The sequence below is a fragment of the Aythya marila genome (genome assembly GCF_965140915.1).
Source record: "Aythya marila genome assembly, chromosome: 9".
Lineage (NCBI taxonomy): Eukaryota > Metazoa > Chordata > Aves > Anseriformes > Anatidae > Aythya > Aythya marila.
The window spans coordinates 21487043-21506962 of NC_139050.1; the positions used below are offsets into that span (position 1 = coordinate 21487043).

Below are 19920 nucleotides of genomic sequence, written 5' to 3' on the forward strand. Positions count from 1 at the left end.
TGTAATTTATGAGGTGCTCTTTAGACTGCAGGTGTGTCTGCAGGAGAGGAAGGATCTGGTGTTTTACAGTGGGTCTGTTCTCAGGACGTGATTTGAGAAATGTCTGCCTTGAAAAACTCCGCAAAGAAGTGCGGTTGTGCCCCTTTATTTGCTAAGCATGGACCGAACTTGGTTTTTTCCACTTACTCTTTCTCTGGTAATTGATTTAAAGCAAGCCAGCAAACCTTCAGGGGAAGAAATACCAGGGGAAATACACTCGCTGCCAGTACGGCCACAAATTGTATTCCCGGGAAGTGGAACGGCAGAGAAAATGCCAGTCACTGATGCTCACGCAGCCTCCTGGGTCAGGCTCCTCCAGCTCTGCCCAGCCAGCAGGCTGCAGGCAGGTGGCTTTCCAACTCCTCATCAGCACAGCTGTTCTGAAGCAAGCCATTTAAAAGAAAAGGTTGGTTTTAAAAACTGGTTAGAGTGGGAACCGGCATTGTACCGGGGACCTACATCAGTCCCCGGGAAGCAATCTGAGCTTCTCGGGGTGTTGGTTTCCTGGAGTGCCTTGTGGCAGGGGTTACCTGCTGCCTGTCGAGGCTTCTGCAGAGCGAGGAGGGCAGGAGCCAGCCCTTCACGCCATTTCCTCCTATTGTCTGACAACCCGTGGTGTGTGTTCAACTTGCTCTCGCCTGTCCTGAGCTGTGAAAACTCCTGCAGAGACAGAAAGAGACGCGGTCACGGCTGGGGCTGATGGCAGCCGCAGTTTCATTCTTTTCCCCTTCCCTTCCCCAAGCCTTGCCTGACCTTTTTGCTGAAAAGCAGGCTGTTTGGGTATTTTGGGGGGGGTGTTCAGGTGCTGTTTGCTGTGCTGTCCCTGTGGTTGGTGGGATGTGCGAGGGGCTGGCACGCAGCCCGGCGGCTCTGTGTGCGCCCAGCTGCCGGGGGGCACAAGCTGGCCCCGCCGAGCTGCAGGGTGGAGATGCACGCAGACAGAAATCACGTCCTTATATAATTTTTATGAATTATCTTACATATCTGCGCGTCGTTTGTTTTTAACTGCTACGTGGTTGGGCACCTCTGCCCTGCTGCTTGCTGCCAGGGCCCCGTGGGTGGCTGCCAGATGCCCGTACCCGCTCCCCGCGTGCGGGCACCCTGGAAAGCAGAGGGAGTGGGGGAAAAAGGCTCCGTTTCCCAGCTTGTCTCTCCAAAACACGCACCGTGCTGCGCCTGTGTCTCCCACCCACTCGAGCCATGGTGTCCAGGTGGTGGGAGGCAGCCCATGCCCTTGCGGTAGGGCACACGTGCCCAGCCCCTGCCTCCCAGGGGAGCAAGGAGGAGGGAAACGCATGGGTCTGCAGATCATACATTTTTTTTTATATGTATATTTGTGCCTTCAGGATTCAGAGTTTTGTTTCCACATGATAATAAGCTAATTGTTAGGGTCCTGGCGGGGAGATGAGCGTCACCTCCAAGGATAAAAGCGTGCGGTGCACATCCAGCTCTGGCCCATACGAGTCTGAGTTGGTGCTGATGAGGCAAAACTTCCTACAAAGAGGTGGGGAGGAGAGGGAGTCATTGACCCAAGGACCTGCTGCTGCTGTGACACCAAGCGTGCCGTGCCCATCCAGCGTGAAAACGCAGCGTGCAGCCAGGATTTATTGCCAGAAAGGGGTGCAGGTGTTTAATATCGAGATAAGATTGCTATCTCGGGGTGGCTATCGAGTTGTGCGCTGGCTGTGTTGCCAAGAAAATGTATCAAAGAGTGGGGCTGGATGGGAACACCGCGGGTCACAGACCCAGCAGCACCTCCCAGGTGCACGTCCCATGGCTGCATGGAGCCGCGTCGGGCACGTGCAGCGTTCACACCTCGCTGCTCTCCTCCTGATCTCCTCCTTCCTGCAGCCTTTCTTCCTCAGAGCTCTCCCTTTATGCTCCAGAAACACAGCGCTGACCCGGTCGAGCCCCAGCAAATAAAATTGTGCCTTCCTCTGCTAGGATCTGCCAGCAAGGTAGCCGGTTTGCTTTAGTTATCCTTGTGTAAGGGTAGCGTCTCTTCCGCCTCCTCCTTCCCTTCTTTTTGGCAGAGGAGGTGTGGATAAAATAAGAAATTGTCCGCAGCCATAAGGAGCTGACTATCTAGGGAGAAAGCATGCAACAAAAAGGAGATGTGAACAGAGCTGGGGTGGGCAGCTCGCGGAAGAGAAGGGCGTCTGCCCCTCCGTGTGCCACCCTGAGCAGGCTGCGGGTTGGTACGGAAAGCGTCTGCGAGAGGAGGTGCAGAGCGGGGAGCTGGAGAAGATGAAAAACCTCCTTGCTATCTGCAGGTTTACCCAACAGAAAGAGGCTTTTTCCTGGGGCGTGGAGGCCTGTTTGTGTGGTGCTGACAGCCCTGAATATTCCCGGAGCAGGGAGCTACTCTTCCTGTTCCCACCTTTGGTGGTGGGACACAAACCGAGCTGTGATTTCCTTGGCTGCGTTTTCCCCGAGCCAGCTGCGAGGGGGCCCGATTCCTGCCTTATCTTTTTACTTCCACCAGTGCAAAGTGAGGTGGGGGCTTTTTGGGGTGGAATGGGACCGATATGCTGCTGGAGCTTTCCCTGGGCTCCCCTGGGACCGGTGCTGCCCCTGGGGGATCCGGCACAGCGGCACCGCGTTTCTCCCGGCCGAGCCTCACGGTGCGGAGGCACAAAAGGCAGTACCAGGCAGACAATATCCCACAGATCAGCGCCGTGACGTGCTCTGTCCAAGTCCGTGCAAGTGGATGATTCACATCCAGTTGTTTCTGCCTACCCCGTGCTGTAGAAGCCTACTTTCCGGCGCTTCTCATACCGCTGGCGTGTCCCCAGGCTTCCCGTGCCTCCGGCTGCGTGGCTCACGGGTACACAGCAGTGACTTGGCACGGGGCCGCTTCCCAGAGCTCTGCCTGGCGAAATGGGCAGATTGCTTTTTAATTAGGAAGTCTTGCTTCTGATTGTTCCCCCAGCCAGGACAAGCCCTCTTGCAGACATCCATCGGCCCCTCGCAGCAGCAGCATCACCGCGTGCCGGGCTGATGCTGGCTGGCAGCCTCCAGGGATACCCATGGTAAAATTAAACCAGCAGCACTAACTAACTGCTGGGAACTTGGGGCGAGCTGGCCGTGGCAGTGGGTTGTCACCGCGCTAACTGGCAGCCTGGCTGCTGTCTTTCATTATCTTTTCAAGTTCTCTTCATACAAACTTTGAGCGTGACATAGAAAGGTAAAATAAATGGATAGTTGGGGTCTGCGCTGTCTCTTTATTCAAGTGAAACGTGCTCGTAGGACGTGCTTGGCTCTTTGGCACGCAGGATGTGCAGCTTGGTATTTCCTGGGTGCTGCCCAGCTCTCGCAGCGAGCCCAGCCTGCACCCCAGTGCAGCCGAAGGGCTGCAGAAGCGATCTGGAGAGCAGGCATGGCGTGGGCTTTGCAGAAAGAATATTTTGGTCTCATTCCTCTTTTTCTCAATGCCTATTTCTGTAGTCCCAATGAGATGTTCTGAAGTGTGTTTTTCCATGACAGAAGTTTCCTGCAGACGGACTTGTTGCAGGGGTCCCACCCAGCTGTAAGCCTCAGCAGCGCAGAGCGGCGGATGAGTCACGGTGCCTCTTGAATTTCTGTGGTTAGACCTGATCCCACGAGGTTTTGGCAGCAGTTGTGGCAAACGAGCCATTTTGTTCCCTGGCACAAAGAGCCAGCGAGATAGGAGCTGCTGTCTGAGTCCTGCTGGGCTTGGGTTTTTTTCACCCCTGAAAAAAAAAACACACACTATTGCTTTTCTTTCTGCCAAACAGCCTGTTTTGTGTGCAGGAGGAATACAACTGTCTGCAGAAACCTTCTGAAGCAATGCTGCTCTGGGAGGCAGCGAGGAAAAACCCGAGTTAAAATAACACCGAACCCGTGGCTCACTGTGCTGCCTGGCTCGGGCTGAGCTCCTGCATCCTAACCTTGGTGCTCTGACATCCCCCAGGATGGTTGGAGCAGCGCTGTCCTGCTCCACGAGGGGATGAAGGTCTGGGGCAGCTCAGGGACAGGGGACAGGGAGGAGCTGGGGCTGGGTGGGAGCTCGGCCCTCAGCAGCATCTCCCGGTGAGCGCTGCTGCTCCGTCTCGGGGGAGGAATTTTTTTGTTCCTATTTCATTCTAAGGAAGCTGTCAGGGCTGTCAATATGTGTAAATGAGCTGCTTTGCATAAATTTGCAGATGTTTAGTTGTATTTAAGCAAGAAACAGAGGAGAGCTGCTCTGCTCCTGCTGTTCTGTTTCTGCGAGTTGCTTCTTTTAAGGAACAAAAGATTGTTCCTTAAAATCTGTGGAATTCGCCTGTTTCTGATCTTGGTTCAACAGGTCCTGGCCCAAAAGTACATCGAGTTCCCTGTGTCCTGCGTGCTGGTACCACCCTGTGTGGGGTCTGGACATCTCCCAGGGATGGGTGGCTTTGTGAAGCCCCCTGCGAAGTCCGGCTGCTGCCCCTGCCCTCGGGGCTCAGCTCGCTGTCTCCTACAGCTCCCTCCGGGATTTCCCCGCCAACCTTCTTCTTCTTGTGAACTCCCAAGTTCTCAAATATTTGTTTTAGCTGTCCAGGGCGAGGGGAAATGCCGTTCTTGGGAGGCGTTAGCGTGAGCCCAGGCCTGCACATGGAGCTGTTGATGCACGGGAGGAGACGTGCGGCTGGGGAAGGGAGGCCGAGCGCTGACGTTTCCCCTGTGCCGGTGCTCGAGGCTGGCTGTGGCTTTTGGCAAGCAGCTGCTTGGGAAATGCAAACCAGGAGCAGGAGTGCCTCCATCACTGCCTCCCCGGCACCTGGCCTTGTGGGGTGTCTGGGCACGTGGTGCTGGGCTGGCATTGGGAGCTGAGGCTGCTGAGCTCTGTAGCTTCAGGGGTAATGAATGAAAGTCACTGAGGCTGGGGGCCTCAGCTTGCTCTCGGATCTGGCAGTCATGGTGCCTACAGCTTCTTCAAAAGCTTTGCTCCAAAATGCCCTGCGAGCCATGCTGCTGCTGGGGGTACCTGGTGCTGTGATGCCCGTGGAAACCTCTCGTTACTTTGGGCAAGCCACTGGAAGGGTCAAAAAAAAAAACCAACTCCCCAAACAAGCACCTTTGTGTACTTGTGTGTGCAATTTTCACTGCACCAAGCCCCAAGCTCAGGCTGCTGCGTTCTGCCCGGGTTTGGCTCGTCGCAGAGGAGCTGTGCGAAGGGCTCTGCGTGCTCGCATTTATCAGCGGTGACCCGAGCCTGCCCGGGGATGGGGGGCCGGCTCCGAGCCCCCGAAATTCCCCATGGAAACGCGCTCTGGCAGGTGGTGGTTGCTGGGCAAGGAGGCAACCAGAATAGCCGTGAGGGCTGTATGGGACGTCAGCCGCGGGGATGTAAACGTTTAGGTAATGCGAGTATGTCCTGCATGCGCGTGGCGTGCCCGGCTATATATATCGGAGCGGCAGAAATGCTCAGCGGCCCGGCTGCAGCTGTCCTCACCTCTGCTTATTGTCACTCCGAGAGGCCTCTGCGTGATGCTGCCGCCCTGGCAAGCGCCTCGGTGTCAGGATTTTTGTAAAGCTGTTCTGGTCCCGTCCTCGTGCCAGGAGCCAGCGCTCTGCATCCTTTGCCCTCCCGGTTCCGCTCTCCGGAGCAGGTATTTTATCTTCGCCCCTTTTCTCCCAGCCTGGCCGCCCTGGGAAGGAGCTGCACACTGATCCCCTCGCCCCAACCCTGTGCTGCTGGGCTTGGGGTGACAGGGACAGACCCCATGGGATGGGGCACACCTGATGGCCGGCTTCCCACGGAGGTGGCACTGCCTGAGGTGGGGCTGGGTGGGAGCCCCCGGACATGGCACAGGACACCCGTGCCCATCACCGCCAGCAAAAGTTGACCCAGCGGGACTGAAAGCCCCAGCGTGGCCCCAATGGTGAGACCAGAGGTTGCGAAACTCGCTGCGGGTTTGGGGTTGGGGTACGTGGGGTGGTGCATCAGCGTGAGCTCATCAGCTCCTGCTCCTCTGCGAGCGCTGCCCTCTCCCTTTCATGTCGCCGTGCAGCAAAGCAAATAAAAACCAGTCCTTGGGAAGGGCCGGACGCTTAGGCTGGTCCTGGGTGTGGGGAAAACTGCCGCGCAGAGGGGTTTGGGACTGCAGCAGAGGGTTAGTCACCCCGGGGATGACCACTGCCTTACCTCACTGCTGCCCTTGACCTCCCCCTGCTCTCCTGTTGCCTTTCCCCCAGCACAAGCGCCGTGGGTGCTGCAGGAGGCAGCTCGGGGCTCTCAGCCCAGGCAGCAGGGATTTATGCAGGTGCCCGTGCTCCTGATGGGCCCTCCAAACATCCCGCTCCTGCTGCCAGCCCTGCAGGTCCCCGTCACCCTGTAGTTCCTTTGTCAGGCTCGGGACTTGGCAGAAACCCTCGTGGAGAAGGCCGGCGGAGATCAATAACTCGCAGGCAGACGGCTGGGCTGCAGGCATCGAACGGGAAATGCAGACTGGCTCCTGCCTCCAGAGGGGCTGCTGGTAAACGTCGGGGCTCTGCCTGCCGAGAGGAATTGGTTTGGAAGCGGTGTTTGGAAATATTTGGGGTTTTATCAGGAATGAGCCGGAGATACGTGGTGTGGGTTGGGACCGTGCCCAAACACGCTGCTTGCTGTCGATTCCGATCCCCAGCTGAGTCCTTCTGCAGCTCCAGGAGATCTTCCCAGCAGTGCCTCAGCTCCTGTTCGGGGCTTGTCTGTGTGAGCCCAGTGGCTGGTGCTGGAGGGACCCCGAGGCCGGGGTCTGGCACCTGCCAGGGAACTGGGACAGGAGGGAAGGAACCAGCGGGATGGGGCTGGGCTGCGGCGCTGGGGTTGTGCTGGGGCTGCCGGCCAGCCTGGCTCCTCCTGGCACTATTTCACCATTAGAGCTAATTTTAGCTTTAAAATGCGAGAAATTGGGAAATGTTTACGTGGAAAACCTTTCACCACCAGGCAGGAGCTGCTGAGGGCATGGTGCGCAGGATTTCCTTGGCATCCAGCCTGGGCTCTGAGTGCCCGCACGGCACCCGGGCTCGTGGCAGGAAATGTGTGGCTCGAGTCCTTTTCCCTCATTTCCATGCCCTATGTCAGCCCAGGGCCGTCTCCCCGTTGTTCCCTTGTTGGCTCATTCTCCCCAGAGCTTTCCTTTACCCCTGTTTGCTCTGGGTTTTCCCCCAGCTTCGTGCTGCAGCCTCGGGCCGTGGGGATGCTGCAGGGCCTCCCCTCGGAGCTGCTCCGTACCAGCCTCTGCTCCATCTGTCCTGCTGGCAGCAGCCTGCTGCACGTTTGCAGCCCGCTGGCGTGTTTTTTCCAAGGTCTTTTCCTTCTTGGGTAAAGTCCCCATCCTGACACCGACATTGCACAGGTCAAGTGCTCTAACCCGGCACCGTACCTCCCCGCTGGCTGCCAGGCACTGCCTCTTGGCATGCCCCTCTGCTGCTGCGTCACACGGATGGTTCCTGACCCCCTGACACCCTCGGGCTTCCTTTTACTCCTTTTTTTTTTTTCCTTAACAAACTGCTGCCCGTTTTCTAGCCCGGCCAGCAGCAGCCAAACACGTGCATAGCCCTTGTTTCCAGGGCACCTCATCCTGTTTCTCCACCCTTCTGCAATTTTCTGCTATTCTTTGGGTTCCCTCTCTGCCCTTCGTACGATTACAGCCTCAAAGCTGGCAGGACTGGCAAATTTTAGATGTGGTTTCTCCAGCCCATCAGCAGCACAGGACGGACAGCGCTGGTTGCTGCAGCCCAGAACAGCTCTGCAGGACCCGGAGCTTTGCACCCTTCCTGTGCTGCCCTCCATGCCCAGGGGTGCCCTGTGCCACCGCCTCTGCTCCTGGGCTTTGGGCTGGGCTGCAGGCAAGTGGCATTTTTCCTCTCGAGCCCGTAACCTGGCTGTGATCCCCACGGGAGAGCCTTGCTGCTGGGGCTGACTCAGCTCCAACTGCGCTTGGACTCTGCTCTAACCCAGGGCTTATCTGACCAGCTGCGAAAACAGCCTCAGCTTAATAAAAAAAAAAATAATAATAATAATAATAAAAATCCTGAAGTTATGCAGCCCTGCTGTGGTCTTTAGCAAATAGCCACTTCACACGCTGGTTAATTGTTTACACATTAACTCCGTGGGTCAATTAATGCGGTGAGAGGAGCCCGGCCGTGCCTGGCACAGCGGGGAGGGAGGGGGAGCACCCGGCCACGTGGGCACGGCACCCACAAAGTGCTTGGGATGCTCTCCTCCTCAGGAGCACGCGTTAAGTTTCCTCAAAGCAAATTCTTTTTGTGATAATAATGTCAAATATGATCCGTTTCCAAAGGTGAGTGCAGGTGGGAGAGGTGTGAAGCAAGGCGCTGCCTGACTTGCCCTCGCCCTACAGCTAGGCACGGCCCCGCAGCCTGTGGGATGAATCCCTGCAGCACGGTCTGTCTGTGTTCGAGCCTGCATGCAGGCTTCTTCCACACAACAAGAACTTTCCTGAGCATAAATGAGTGCCCTTGACCTCGTACTGGCTTCTGCAAAGCGCTGCCACTCTGTCCCATCCATGTATTTTCAGCATCGCTGTCAGGCTGTGCCATTTATTGCTGAGCAGAGCAAAGTCCAAGGGGACTTTTTGTCACTTGGGTGCCCAGGAGCTGGAGCTTGGCCTCGTGCCGGGACCGGCAGCCAGGTCTGCAGCTCCACAGCCAGCTGCAGAGCCTGCAGGAGGAGGAGGAGGAGGAGGAAGAAGCTGCTTTGCAAATACTCACAAGCACTGCAAGCTGGCCCCAGCGTTAGTGGGCATGCTTCACGCAGGCTGTTGAGCCTCCTGAGCTGAAGAAGCTGTCAGAAAGCACGAGATGCCACAAAGATGCCAGGGGCAAGCACATAAGGTGCCTAGGGATAGAGGAAATCTGAATAATGTGAGGAGTTTGTATCAGCAGCTCAATCTCAGGAGGACAACACTTGACAAAAATTTGATTTTCTGAGTGAGCTTCCCCTCTGTGCAACTGGAAACGCAGCGTTGTGGGAATTGGGCCTGGGATGTGGCCAGACGTGAACGTGGTTTGTGCTTCTCCCCGTGTGTCGTTGTTATTAGAGATGGCTGAAACATGCAGGGGAGGTGGTGCTGAAAATTCCTCGCTTTCAGCCTGAAGTCAGCATGGGAAAGTTCTTGTCACCTCCAACCACCCCCTGCAGGTTTCTGTAGTGGGAACGGGAAATATTGTGGATTTTTCACTTTAAAATAGAAGTGAAGTGTCTGTATCCATGGTCAGTGGCACTGGAGGAAATATTTGTTGGTAGCCCAAAGATGCCTTTGCTTTTTGGCTGTGGGGCTGGGGGTGTGCAGTGGGTGGGCAGGACGCAGTGCCATGATCAGGGTGATGCTGACAGCCCTGCCCCTTCCTCCTCCCCAGCCCCCCGTGGCTCCGGCTCGTGGCGCTCTGAGATGTCCGTGAGGCCCGAAAACCATGCAGCTACTTCGGCGCTGAAGAGGATCGCCGCAGACATGAGCAACATCATCGAGAGCCTGGACACCCGGGAGCTCCACTTCGAGGGGGAGGAGGTGGACTCGGAGGTGCTGAACGACCCGAAAGGTGCTGGTGAGTTCCCAATTGTGTGGGTTTGGTATCGGAGCATCTCCGCGGTGCTGGCCGTGGGCTGCCCTCCGTCGGGGCGCTGTGCTAACGCTCTGTGCTCCTTGCAGCCTGCATCCCCTTCTCTGCCATCTACCACACCTGCGGATTCAAGGAGCCGGGCACGCAGACCTACCTGACGGGATGCCCTGTGCGGGTGCGCGTGTTGGAGGTGGAGCGCTTCACCTCCACGAAGAAGGTCAGAACTTAACCAAAAGTCTTTTTCCATGAGGCATTTCCGTGGGGCTGTACTGAAATGCTGTTTGTAGCTTAATTTTTGTGTGCGCTCGCTCAGGAGGGAAGGTTTCCCGTCTGTTTTAAAACCTAACAAGTGGTGAGACACAGTGATGCTTAGCTAAAACTTAACGAGGTCTCTTCAGACAGGCAGCTGCAGGAGGGGGACTGCATTGTGTCATTTGCCCGCGCAGGTGCCAAGCCCCAACGTGTACACCATCGAGCTGACCCACGGGGAGTTCACATGGCAGGTGAAAAGGAAGTTCAAGCACTTCCAGGAGTTTCACAGGGAGCTGCTGCGGTACAAAGCCTTCGTGCGCATCCCCATCCCTACCAGGAGGTGAGTACAAAAGAAAATGCCATTTTCTTTCTCCCAGTAGGATATTGGTGAGGCTTCATGAGACCCATTTGCTCTGCTGCAAGGGAAAGAGTGCAGAGGTTCGTGGTTAACAGCCGTAACCTCATGGTGCAAGCATCTTTTGATGACTTGGGCTCCAGCTCGTTGGCTTTTGAGCTGAATTTTTCTTGAAATTGAGGATGGGTTATGTTAATGCTGGTGGAGATTGTTGGCAGGATGTGGCTTTCTGCTGGCTTCGGATGGACACAGCAGGCATGGAGGCCCCCAGCATGGGGTGGTCAGCCCTGCATGGGCTAACCCTGGTGCTCAGGGAGGCATAAGGAGAGCTGTGGGGAGAGGTGTGGGTCAGCAAGAGCCTCCTGTTGCAGGGAAATGTGGGAGAGGAGGCAGGGGAAGCGAGAACTATGAGGGGTTGTGGGCTGGGGGAACACCACATGCTAAAAAGAGGGTTTAGGTTCCCTTTGCTAAGCAGGGCAAAAGAGGACCCTGAAAAATCAAACTCTGATTTTTCTGTGTTAGGTTTTCATTTGTGGGCCACTTGGAGCACGCTGCTGCCTTTAGCGAAACCACACTTCCTTTTTTTGCTTTCTTGACCACTCATCTCTTCATTTTTTTTGAGAGTTGCCTGGGAAAAATAAAAGCTTTGCACGGGAAGGGTTGTGTACTGTGGTGTGCGTGCAGATGCAGCACTTGGACTCGACACTGGGGCTTGTTCTTCCTTGCAGCCACACGGTGAGACGACAATCCATCAAACGGGGAGAGCCAAGGCAGATGCCGAGCCTGCCGCACACGGCGGAGAGCACGGTGCGCGAGGAGCACTTCTCCAGCCGCAGGGTAAGTGCCCACTACCCAATAAAAACACTTTTATTACCATAGAAGACTTTATTTTGACAAGCTTAGGCCTTGAGAAGCCCAGCTTTGACCCCAAATCCTCCTCCATGCCACGAGGAGGAGGATGCTCCCAGGGTTAACATGGGCGAAGGCTCCTCCACAGTTGAGGAACACCACGATGCCCACAGCGCTGGTTCCCCCGCTCCCAGCTGCTCCAATTTAAAGATAGAAGAGGCAGCTCATAGAGTCGGGTTGCATGGATGGAGGCAGCCCCTCCACCATCAAAATCCGAGTGATTTCAGTCCTGTCCCCCCCTGAAAGAGGAGATGCCGCTCAGGCTCTCGACGCTGAAATGGGTAATTTTAGCCGAGGCACACGTGTTCCGTGTAACTCCATCAGATGTTAACAGATGGGCCCCTCAGTGACGAGGGTGGATATCTTCCTACCTCCTCACTGCAGCTTCACCGCTTGCAGAGGCGAGCCTGCAGAAACGTGTTCCTTCACCCTGTGCTTATCGTTCCCTTTCCTGCTGGCGGCTCCCCCCTGGGCTTTCTGCCACTGCCATCTCCAGCCCCGAGAGGTTTTGTCTCGTGGCTGTGTGGTGCAGATAACCCTCCCTGTGCGCTGGCATCGCTGTTGGGCAGGAAGTTTTAGGAGAGAGACGCTGGTTGAAAAGAGGAAGAAAAAGGTTTTCTAGATTTTCTTTTTCATTTTTTATTTATCGTGCTTTTCCCTTTCGCCAAGGGCACGCACATCGCTCTGGCACGCCTGGGAAGGTCGCGTGCTGTGATGCTGGTGCTGTGAAGCTTGGAAACCCCACTGGTGTTTCCTTCTGGTTGGTTTCATGCCCCACAGGACTCTGCCCGGCTTCCCAGGCCCATGCAGCATAACCTCTTCTTTGTCCAGCTCCCATGAGGTCTCTCTCCTGTGATGGTTTCTCCTCTCCCCCACGTCATCCCATTTGGTTAAATAAGTGCTCTCGGTTGCAGCCGAGGCTGTGTTTTCCCATGAAGCTAATCCCTGCGGGCCAGAAACACCAGGGACTGTTTTTGTGTTCAAAATTGCTCTGAAACTTGGGCTCAGTCGAGAAAATTGACCTCTGAAATTGCTGTGCAAAGCAGCAGGTCAGCTGGTGGAAGGTATGAGCCCGTGTCTGCGAACAATAAACAACCTGTAATCAAGTTGTTTATGCTGCTGAGCCCTGATCTTCAGTGAGCACACGGTAATGCATTTATTTATCTATTCAAGCTGAAAAGTGGGTCTGATTTCCTGATAGCTTCCTGATGCCAGACAGTTGGATTCTTTTATCTCAAAAATTCCTGCATTCCACCTAATGCTTCAATGTTTGAATTGCAGAAGCAGCTGGAAGACTACTTGACAAAGATCCTGAAAATGCCAATGTACAGGAACTACCACGGAACAGTAAGTAGAAATTAGTTTCCTTCAATGGCAACACAATATTCTCCTTCTTTTCAAATGTAGCTGGTTGAAAGAACACCTGCAGCTTTATCAGAAACACTCCACAGCCATTGTGCAAGTGTTTTGGCTTGGCTGATTTCTGCCACGTGCATGCAATATGATGAAAACCAGAGGAAAAGAGTGAAAAGGTGACTGAGAGGTCACTTACAGCACAGGGAAAACCTCCTGAAGGCAGGAGGCAGTTCAGGCCAGAAAGCTGATTGCATGTGTAAAATATAGAGGGTTTCTGTTTAATTCTGGGAAGAGTTTAAGATGATAAGCTCAAGTTTTAAATAAATAATAGAAGTCCAAACTGGAGGGGTGGTTATTTCTTAAGTCTGAGCTGTGTGTGTGGCCCTGGGGGCAAGTTTCTCTCTGGTTTCTGTTCTGTGTGGTTTCAGTGGACCTGATGCTGTGGTACTGAGCGATACCCATGCACCTCCACGGGTGTTTTGTGCCTTCCAAAGAGAGATGGCAGCTGGCTTACAGCCCCAGAATGGTCGTCTTTCTGAAATGGGAGATATCAAATCCAACTCGTGGGCTATTATAAGCAAAAATACTTCATTTGAAAGTCTCATCCTCAAATGTTTCTTCAGTAGTCCTCACCTGTCAGCTGCAGCTGTAGCATTGCCCTGGGATGGCCATTTATTTCCCCTTTCTTGGCTGCACAGTGACTGTGTCACTCGTCCTTTGCATCACCAGCAAAGCCTGAGACATTTCTGAGCGAGGTGAAAACTGAGAACCCTTGGTTGTAAAACAAGACAGAAATACAGATGAGATTTAGGACACCTGAAGCAACCAGTTCTTCCCATTTCTATGTGTCTGCTGGGCAGAAATTCTGCTCTTTAAGCCTTTTTGCAGGATTTGAGTCGCGTCAGGACCTTGTGCAGCTGGGAGCTGCGCCCCAGTGTTGCATGGCTGCTGTCGCAGAGCGGAGCACCGTTGGGTACCCGGGGCAAGGAGCTCGTCCAGCACCATCCCGCGTGCTCTGTGCAGCCAGGGGAGGTCTGTGCCTGCGGGCTGAGAGGAGCTGCTGGTTCCCGAGGGGTTCCTCTGGGGACAGGCAGCAGGGTTTAAGCTCAGAGCAGCCAGGAGCTGTTCGCTCCGCACGCCGCAAATAGTCAGCCTTTGTTCTCGAGGCAACGTTGGGATAACTTGGCAATTTGGATCAGCAGCATATGCGGAGCGGGGGAGAGTTGTTCTACGCTATTTAGCCGTCTTGGCGGATGAGGCAGGCGGCGCTTGTACGGATATTTTGCAGAATTTCTGCGAATGGCTGCTCGTGTAAAAACACGGGGGAACTGCTGCCCCGGCTGGGGCTGGAGGCGGCGTGCCGCGGGGAGGATGAGCCGTGCTCGCCTGGGCAGCTGTGGAGCCGTCCCCTCTCCTGTGCTGAATCGCCCTTCTGTCCCCACCCCGGAGCCAGATGTCCCTTTGCACATCAATTCCCCGTTTATTGTTGGCTTTTGTTGGGTTTGGCTGCAGCAGAGCGCTCAGTGAGAACTTTGCTGCTAACGGCAGCGGGTCCTGCACCGGGACAAAGCGCAGGGAGCAAAATGTTTCCTTTCCAAGAGAACAAACCCCGCCGTTCTCTGCCTCGACCCTGAACTGAAGATTTCTGGCATTTTCCTTGGAACTGTGCTTGTCCTCCTTAGAACAAAATGAGCACTTTGCTCTCCCTGTGGTCAGAGGAGTCTTTTGCCTGGCCGCTGACAAATGCTGCCACTGTTTTGGTCTTGGAGCACAATTTGACTCCTGGAAGCTCGTCTTTTTTTAAAGTCCTAAATTCTTTGTAATTCAGACGTGGAGCTGCAATGGCGAGCTGTGGGCAGCATGATGTATACCTCAAGTAAAGAGCCCGCTTGGGTTAATCACATCTCCTCGGAGACGTTTTTACATCCAGCATGCACAAATTTAATTGATTCTCTTCTTGCTTCTTTTATTTTGTGTTTGTGGTTTGTTCCTCACTGCTTTATAAACTGCTTCTCCAAGGATGTGCCGTACCCTGGGGGAGTTTTGGCCTATGGGTCAGGCTCATAGGGGTTTTTCAAAAAAACGGCCTGGAGCTGCTGAATTCTGCCTGAAAAGCAGACACTTGCACGAAAGTTTAGCTTAAATAAATCAGACGTGCTTGACGTTGGTGGCTGAACGCTGTGGCTCCTGCACCTTGCAGCTGGCTCTCCACCTTTCACAGCCTATCTTTCTGCAGCTGATCACTTGTTTATTTATTGTATTACTGCAGCGATGCCATTGAAGCTGCGTTCTCTGGGCCCTCATACCTCGCATACCCTGCTGCAGCTGGCACTGAGCTGTGTGCGAGGTGAGAGCGCCTCGCTGCTCTGCCTTCCCCTCGGGGTTCTTCGGTCAGTTATGAGCACCTCAATTTAACAGTAAAAATAGCTGATGCGGTCATAAGAAATCATCTCATCAGGTATTTTCCACTGCACTGAGGAATTTTCCTTGTGACTGATGAGATTTATTTTTTTTTTTGAACCAAGCCTGACCTGCTTGATACTGCTCTGCATAGAAATAACCGTGGAGCACGGGTAACTGCACGGATAGAGGACACCAGGAGGAAGGGGGCTGTGCAGGAGGACCGTGGAAGGGGGTGCTTGGTGTTCCTCACCCAGCGTGGCACCTAAGGGTGTCCCCCTAATGGCCATTTTAAGGTCTCATGGGCTGAAGAGCAGGTTGCTGTGCTGCCAGCCCACCTTCCTTCCCTTTTCATGGGGCAGTGCTTTTGTTTCTGCAAGTCCTTTCTCCTCCTGGCTCTTCTTCTGCTCCTGCAAGGGCTGCTCTTTCAGTGCCCCTCGGGCTGCTGCCAGCTTTCTGCTCACCGCCAGTGTTTTCAAAGGGTTTTGATGTTTGTGTGCTTTGGTTTCTGTGTGCCCAGTATGAGAGAGGTGTCCAGTTTTCTGATTTGTCTCAAGGCGAGTGCCAGCGGCTTTCTGAAGAAGTGGAAATGAGATCCAGGGGAAGGAACCGGCCTGAAACTTTGCTTAAGACCTCTTGTAAGAGGCTGTGGGATGCGCTGTGTTTCCACACGCTGCCTTTCTCCTGAGTGTCGCTGCAGAAAGGGACGAGCCCTGCACAGGTCACACCTGGTGCTTTCCCAGGACATGTGGGGAGAGTGGTGACAGCGAGGTTGGTGGGGAAGCCACAGAATGACTTCTTGTAGCCACCGTCTAGAAACAGGCCTGAAGCACCAGAGGGTGAGGCGTGAATTTGGCTCTGCTGAGAAGAGATCACCTGCTGTCCTTGAGCCGCTTGGAGGAGCACAGCAGATCCTTGATCCTTCTCCGTGCCCGTGTGGATGTGGTGGGAAGGATGGGGAGGTCCGGGGGCACCAGAGGATGAGGAGAAAGAGGGATTTTCTGTCCTGCTGCTGCTTCCGTGGGGCAGCAGTGGTCGTGCAGGGAAGGGAGGCTGAGCCAGGATAGACTGGACCTGCAGGACAGGCTTTATCCCAGATTATCTGATATTCTCTGTTAGACTTAGTGTTTTCAAACCCCTCCAGGACTTGTGGGCCCACCCCGTGTCATTCCCGGGGTGTTGGTGTCTGAGCTGCTGCATGGCACGGGTGGGCACGGCCTGGAGCTGCCCTGCGGCCACCTCCCGTCCCTCTTGGGGTCAGGGCCATGGGTCGGGTGCTGGGCTTCGCTCCCGGCAGGCCTGGTCCCCAAAAAATGCGGTTAGAGGGTTCCCATGGGCTCGCTGCCTGGCGCCTGGCCAAAGGGGAGAGCAGCTCCTGCCCTCGCCCTGCCCTGCCCTTGGATGATTTTACACAGTAATGGATTAAACAAAATCCCAGGGGTGCAGGCAGGCCCCCGCCGTGCAGATTGGAGGAGGATATCGGTAAATGTGGGGTGCCTGGGGGCGACCCACCCCCCTTAGCAGGGCCAGGGCTAACAAGGGGCAGGCCGACAGGAATGTCCTGCTCTGCCAAGAAAAGCCTGCTCGGCCGAAATCGCCTGGTGTCCTATTTTTAGAGCTGAATGTAATCGTGGTGTGCTTTCTGTCCAGCTTTGCTTATCTTTACGTTCCTCTGCAAGCTCTGCTGAGGCAGGAGGAGCCGGGAGCAGACAGGCGATCCGAATCTGGGGTTGTGCTGGTGAACCTGGTGAACGCCCCCGTGGTGCCTGGTGGTGGGACATGGGACTTGAAGGGAATAGGCCTCCCACCCCCAAGATGTGTGCATGTTCCCTTTGTGGCTTTCTGTGTGGTTTGCAGGAGAAAGGAGAGGATTCAGGCCGATAGCTAAGTTCACACAGACCCCAAACAGCATCAAACTCGATTCTTTTCATCCAGAAATACCACTGGGTCCCTAGGGCAAGTGGGATCTTGCTTGTCCTGGTTGCCTTTAATGCCTTCTCCAAAGCACGTTCAAAAAACAACAAGCAAATAATTTTCTTCGTCTCCCTGAAGCTGCTTAAGTTACAGAGGGTAACTCCTGCTTGGGCTCTGCCCTGTGTTCTCTCTTGGCGATAAGGCTCTGTGATGAAGCACACTGTTTGTGGATTTTGGAGTACGAAAGATGAAGGAATCTTTTTTTCTTTCCCCAGATGGAGTTCATTGGAGTAAGTCAGCTGTCATTCATCCATGACCTGGGACCAAAGGGCATGTGAGTTGTGAGCTATTTTTTTCCAAATTACGGTTCACCAAGAGCACAGCTTTATAAATAAATAGTGTTTCACACTGATAGTTTTCCTTTCTCACTAATAACTGGGGAATATTTTACCATCTGGATATAAAAATGTATTAATGCTCAGATGGAAACGCTACAACTTTGGGAAACAGCCTTGGGAGCAGGCTGCTCTGCACAGCAGGGGCTGCAGCTCCCCAGCTGGGTCCTGGGGATTCTCTCCTGCCCTCCCGTAACCTATTGACCCCTGTGCCACCCCTCCTGACTGTGCTCCTGTCCCTGCAGGGAAGGTATGGTCATGAAGCGCTCCGGGGGCCACCGCATACCGGGCCTGAACTGCTGTGGCCAGGGAAGGATGTGCTACCGCTGGTCCAAGAGGTACTGCTGCTGCCGGGCCTGAGGGGCGCTGTGCCGCGTGCTCCTCTGGCACACGAACCCGCCTGGGGTTTTCTCCCCAAAAGACCATGAGAGAGATTCTTGCCATTTTAGAAAAGCTACAGCTTTTCCTGTGCTTTGCTTCTTGAAAACCCAAAGCGTACACACCCACCTTTTAGTGATTTGTCAGCTTCCCCACATCATCACCTACCTTTGGGTTTCAGCATTGTGGAACCGCAATGGGCTGGGGTTAGCTTATCTTAAACAACGCCAAATCTTTCCCAACAAAACCTTACTGCATTCTTGTGAAGAAAAGGTCCTTTTTATTTTTATTTTTTGGCAGTATTTCCAGTGTTTCTTCATGCAGTTTTACAGAAGTTATCTGTAGTGATTTCACAAGGAGATAAGGATTTGACCTTCTTCCAGGTCAAATCATTAAGTTGGCTCCATTTTTCTCTCCTTTACGGGGAAAAAAACAAACCTTTCCAGTTAACTCTTTGTTCTGTTATACAGAGATCACGATTCAGGGGAGCTGTAGCACATTAAATTTTGCCATGAATCTCGTTTCTCCTTTAGAGCCTACAAATGGGACGAGGGCAGTTTGGAGCAGGACTGTCCCTCGGCTGTACGCAGAGTAACACAAGAGGGCACCGAATCCTCTCCCGCAGCCTGTGGGGGATGGCAGAGCATGGGCATCAATAAATAAACAGGGGACAGTTACACTGCCAAGGCAGGGTTATTGAAGTGAAGAACTTTAGGAAAAACTTGCTTTTATGTCTGACTTCTACAAGTAATTTCCTGATTTCTCAAATAGAGAGTACACCCTCAGATACATCCTCTACGTTTTGTTGGGTAGGAGGAGGAAAGTAGTGAAAAATACCAGGGAACACAGAAAGGGAAATGCCTGAAGCTGTGCTCAGCAGGGGTTTGGGAGTGAAGTTATGGGCCACAAGGGAATAGGGAGGGAGGGCGTTTTGGCACTGGGTCTGAGGTCGTGCTGGGACAACTCAGGGCACTGAGAGAAAAGGAAAATAATGGGGTCTGGAATTAGCCGAGGAGCTGGGACTTCTCAAAGGTAGGAGCTCTCCCACGTTCTGCAGTTGGGGCTGTTGCTGTGCCTGTTTGTGAGCGCGCACAGAACTGGGTCTCCTGGTGGAGACCTGTGTGGGACAGAGGGGGCCGGTTACCCCAGCTACGCGGCAGGAAGAGAAAAATTTAGAAATGCCACTCACCGCAAAAACATGTTTTTCCCAGAGCTGCCTTCAGGCAACGGTATTTCTGTAAAAGCTGCCGGTCATCTCCCGTCACATGCTTCTAGCGGGGGGCCTGTTGCTTGGCAATAAAAGCTGTCCAAAATGCCTCGTTCACGTATTCTGATAGGAGTGAGAGCGATCCTGGCTTCATAAGTAACACTGGAAATGTCAAATAGTTCCTGCATTGCCTTGAGGGACTTACAGCCTGAATGTGAATTTGGGAAGCAAGGAGCCCTCCTTTCACCTTGCTGGGCTCCTGGCTGGGAAGTCTACCTGTGAGCAGGGAGATCTCCCTGGGTGTGTTAGCTGTGGGTTTTCAAAGGCCTCTGCACGAAGCAGTTGTGCAGTCACTAAAAATCCTTTATTGGAGCCAGACTTGTTACCTGAGTTCATAACATGAGCGCTGGGCTTTACAGCTTCCCTTAGGAGATCAGAGCCCCGATAAGAGATGTTACCCTTCACTTACATGCCTTCCTCTCCCTGCTGAATGCTTTGTGCTCGTTTGGCCAGAAATACTTTATCCCTTCATTGGGTTTTTGTGGCTGGTGCCTGACGGCCGGCAGGAGGGACCAGACGCTCACCTCCCTCCGCCCCGCAGGTGGCTGGTGGTGAAGGATTCCTTCCTGCTCTACATGAAGCCGGACTCGGGCGCCATTGCCTTCGTGCTGCTGGTGGACAAGGAGTTCAACATCAAGATAGGCCAGAAGGAAACAGAAACCAAGTACGGCTTGCAGATCGACAATCTCTCGAGGTAAGAAGTCCAGACCTTGTTTGCTTTGCTTTTGCTGTTTTAACAAAGAGTTGGTGGCACCTCTCCTGGGGTTGGCAAGGTTTGTACCTGCTGGTCGTTTCCATGCCTTAAAGAGGGAATTGGTGCCTCAGCTTCACAGCCTGTCCCCGGGTTTTGCTCAGGCCTGAGGGCATGGTGCACGTGGAGCTGCACAGTCTGGTTTTTCAGCAATTACTTAGGGTAATTTTCTAGGTCCTCTGTTCCTTTATGCTCCAAGCAAAGACGCATTGCGTTACATCCCAGCTAGAGAATTGCACAAAAGATATGTTAGGTGGGATAAAGAGCTATTTAATGTTTTAATGGTAGCATCCAGAATAAATTCATCATGGAAAAAATACATAATTAGCCATGTCCAACTTCCCCACAA

At 53.9% G+C, this 19920-nt stretch overlaps 1 protein-coding gene across 5 annotated transcripts in view; it reads left to right on the forward strand.

The window, feature by feature from the left end:
- Window positions 1-19920, forward strand: part of PLD1 (phospholipase D1) — a 57347-nt gene that overhangs the window by 11012 nt on the left and 26415 nt on the right. For 3 of the 5 annotated variants that reach the window (XM_082766832.1, XM_082766831.1, XM_082766834.1), the window contains 8 exons: window positions 9394-9579; window positions 9684-9811; window positions 10041-10186; window positions 10930-11038; window positions 12392-12457; window positions 17056-17114; window positions 17421-17513; window positions 19362-19514. In XM_082766832.1, coding sequence (XP_082622958.1) covers window positions 9426-9579; window positions 9684-9811; window positions 10041-10186; window positions 10930-11038; window positions 12392-12457; window positions 17056-17114; window positions 17421-17513; window positions 19362-19514 — 908 coding nt within the window. In that variant the 5' untranslated portion in view covers window positions 9394-9425. The remainder of the gene's footprint in view (window positions 1-9393; window positions 9580-9683; window positions 9812-10040; window positions 10187-10929; window positions 11039-12391; window positions 12458-17055; window positions 17115-17420; window positions 17514-19361; window positions 19515-19920) is intronic. The other 2 variants (XM_082766833.1, XM_082766835.1) reach the window with 1 other exon arrangement.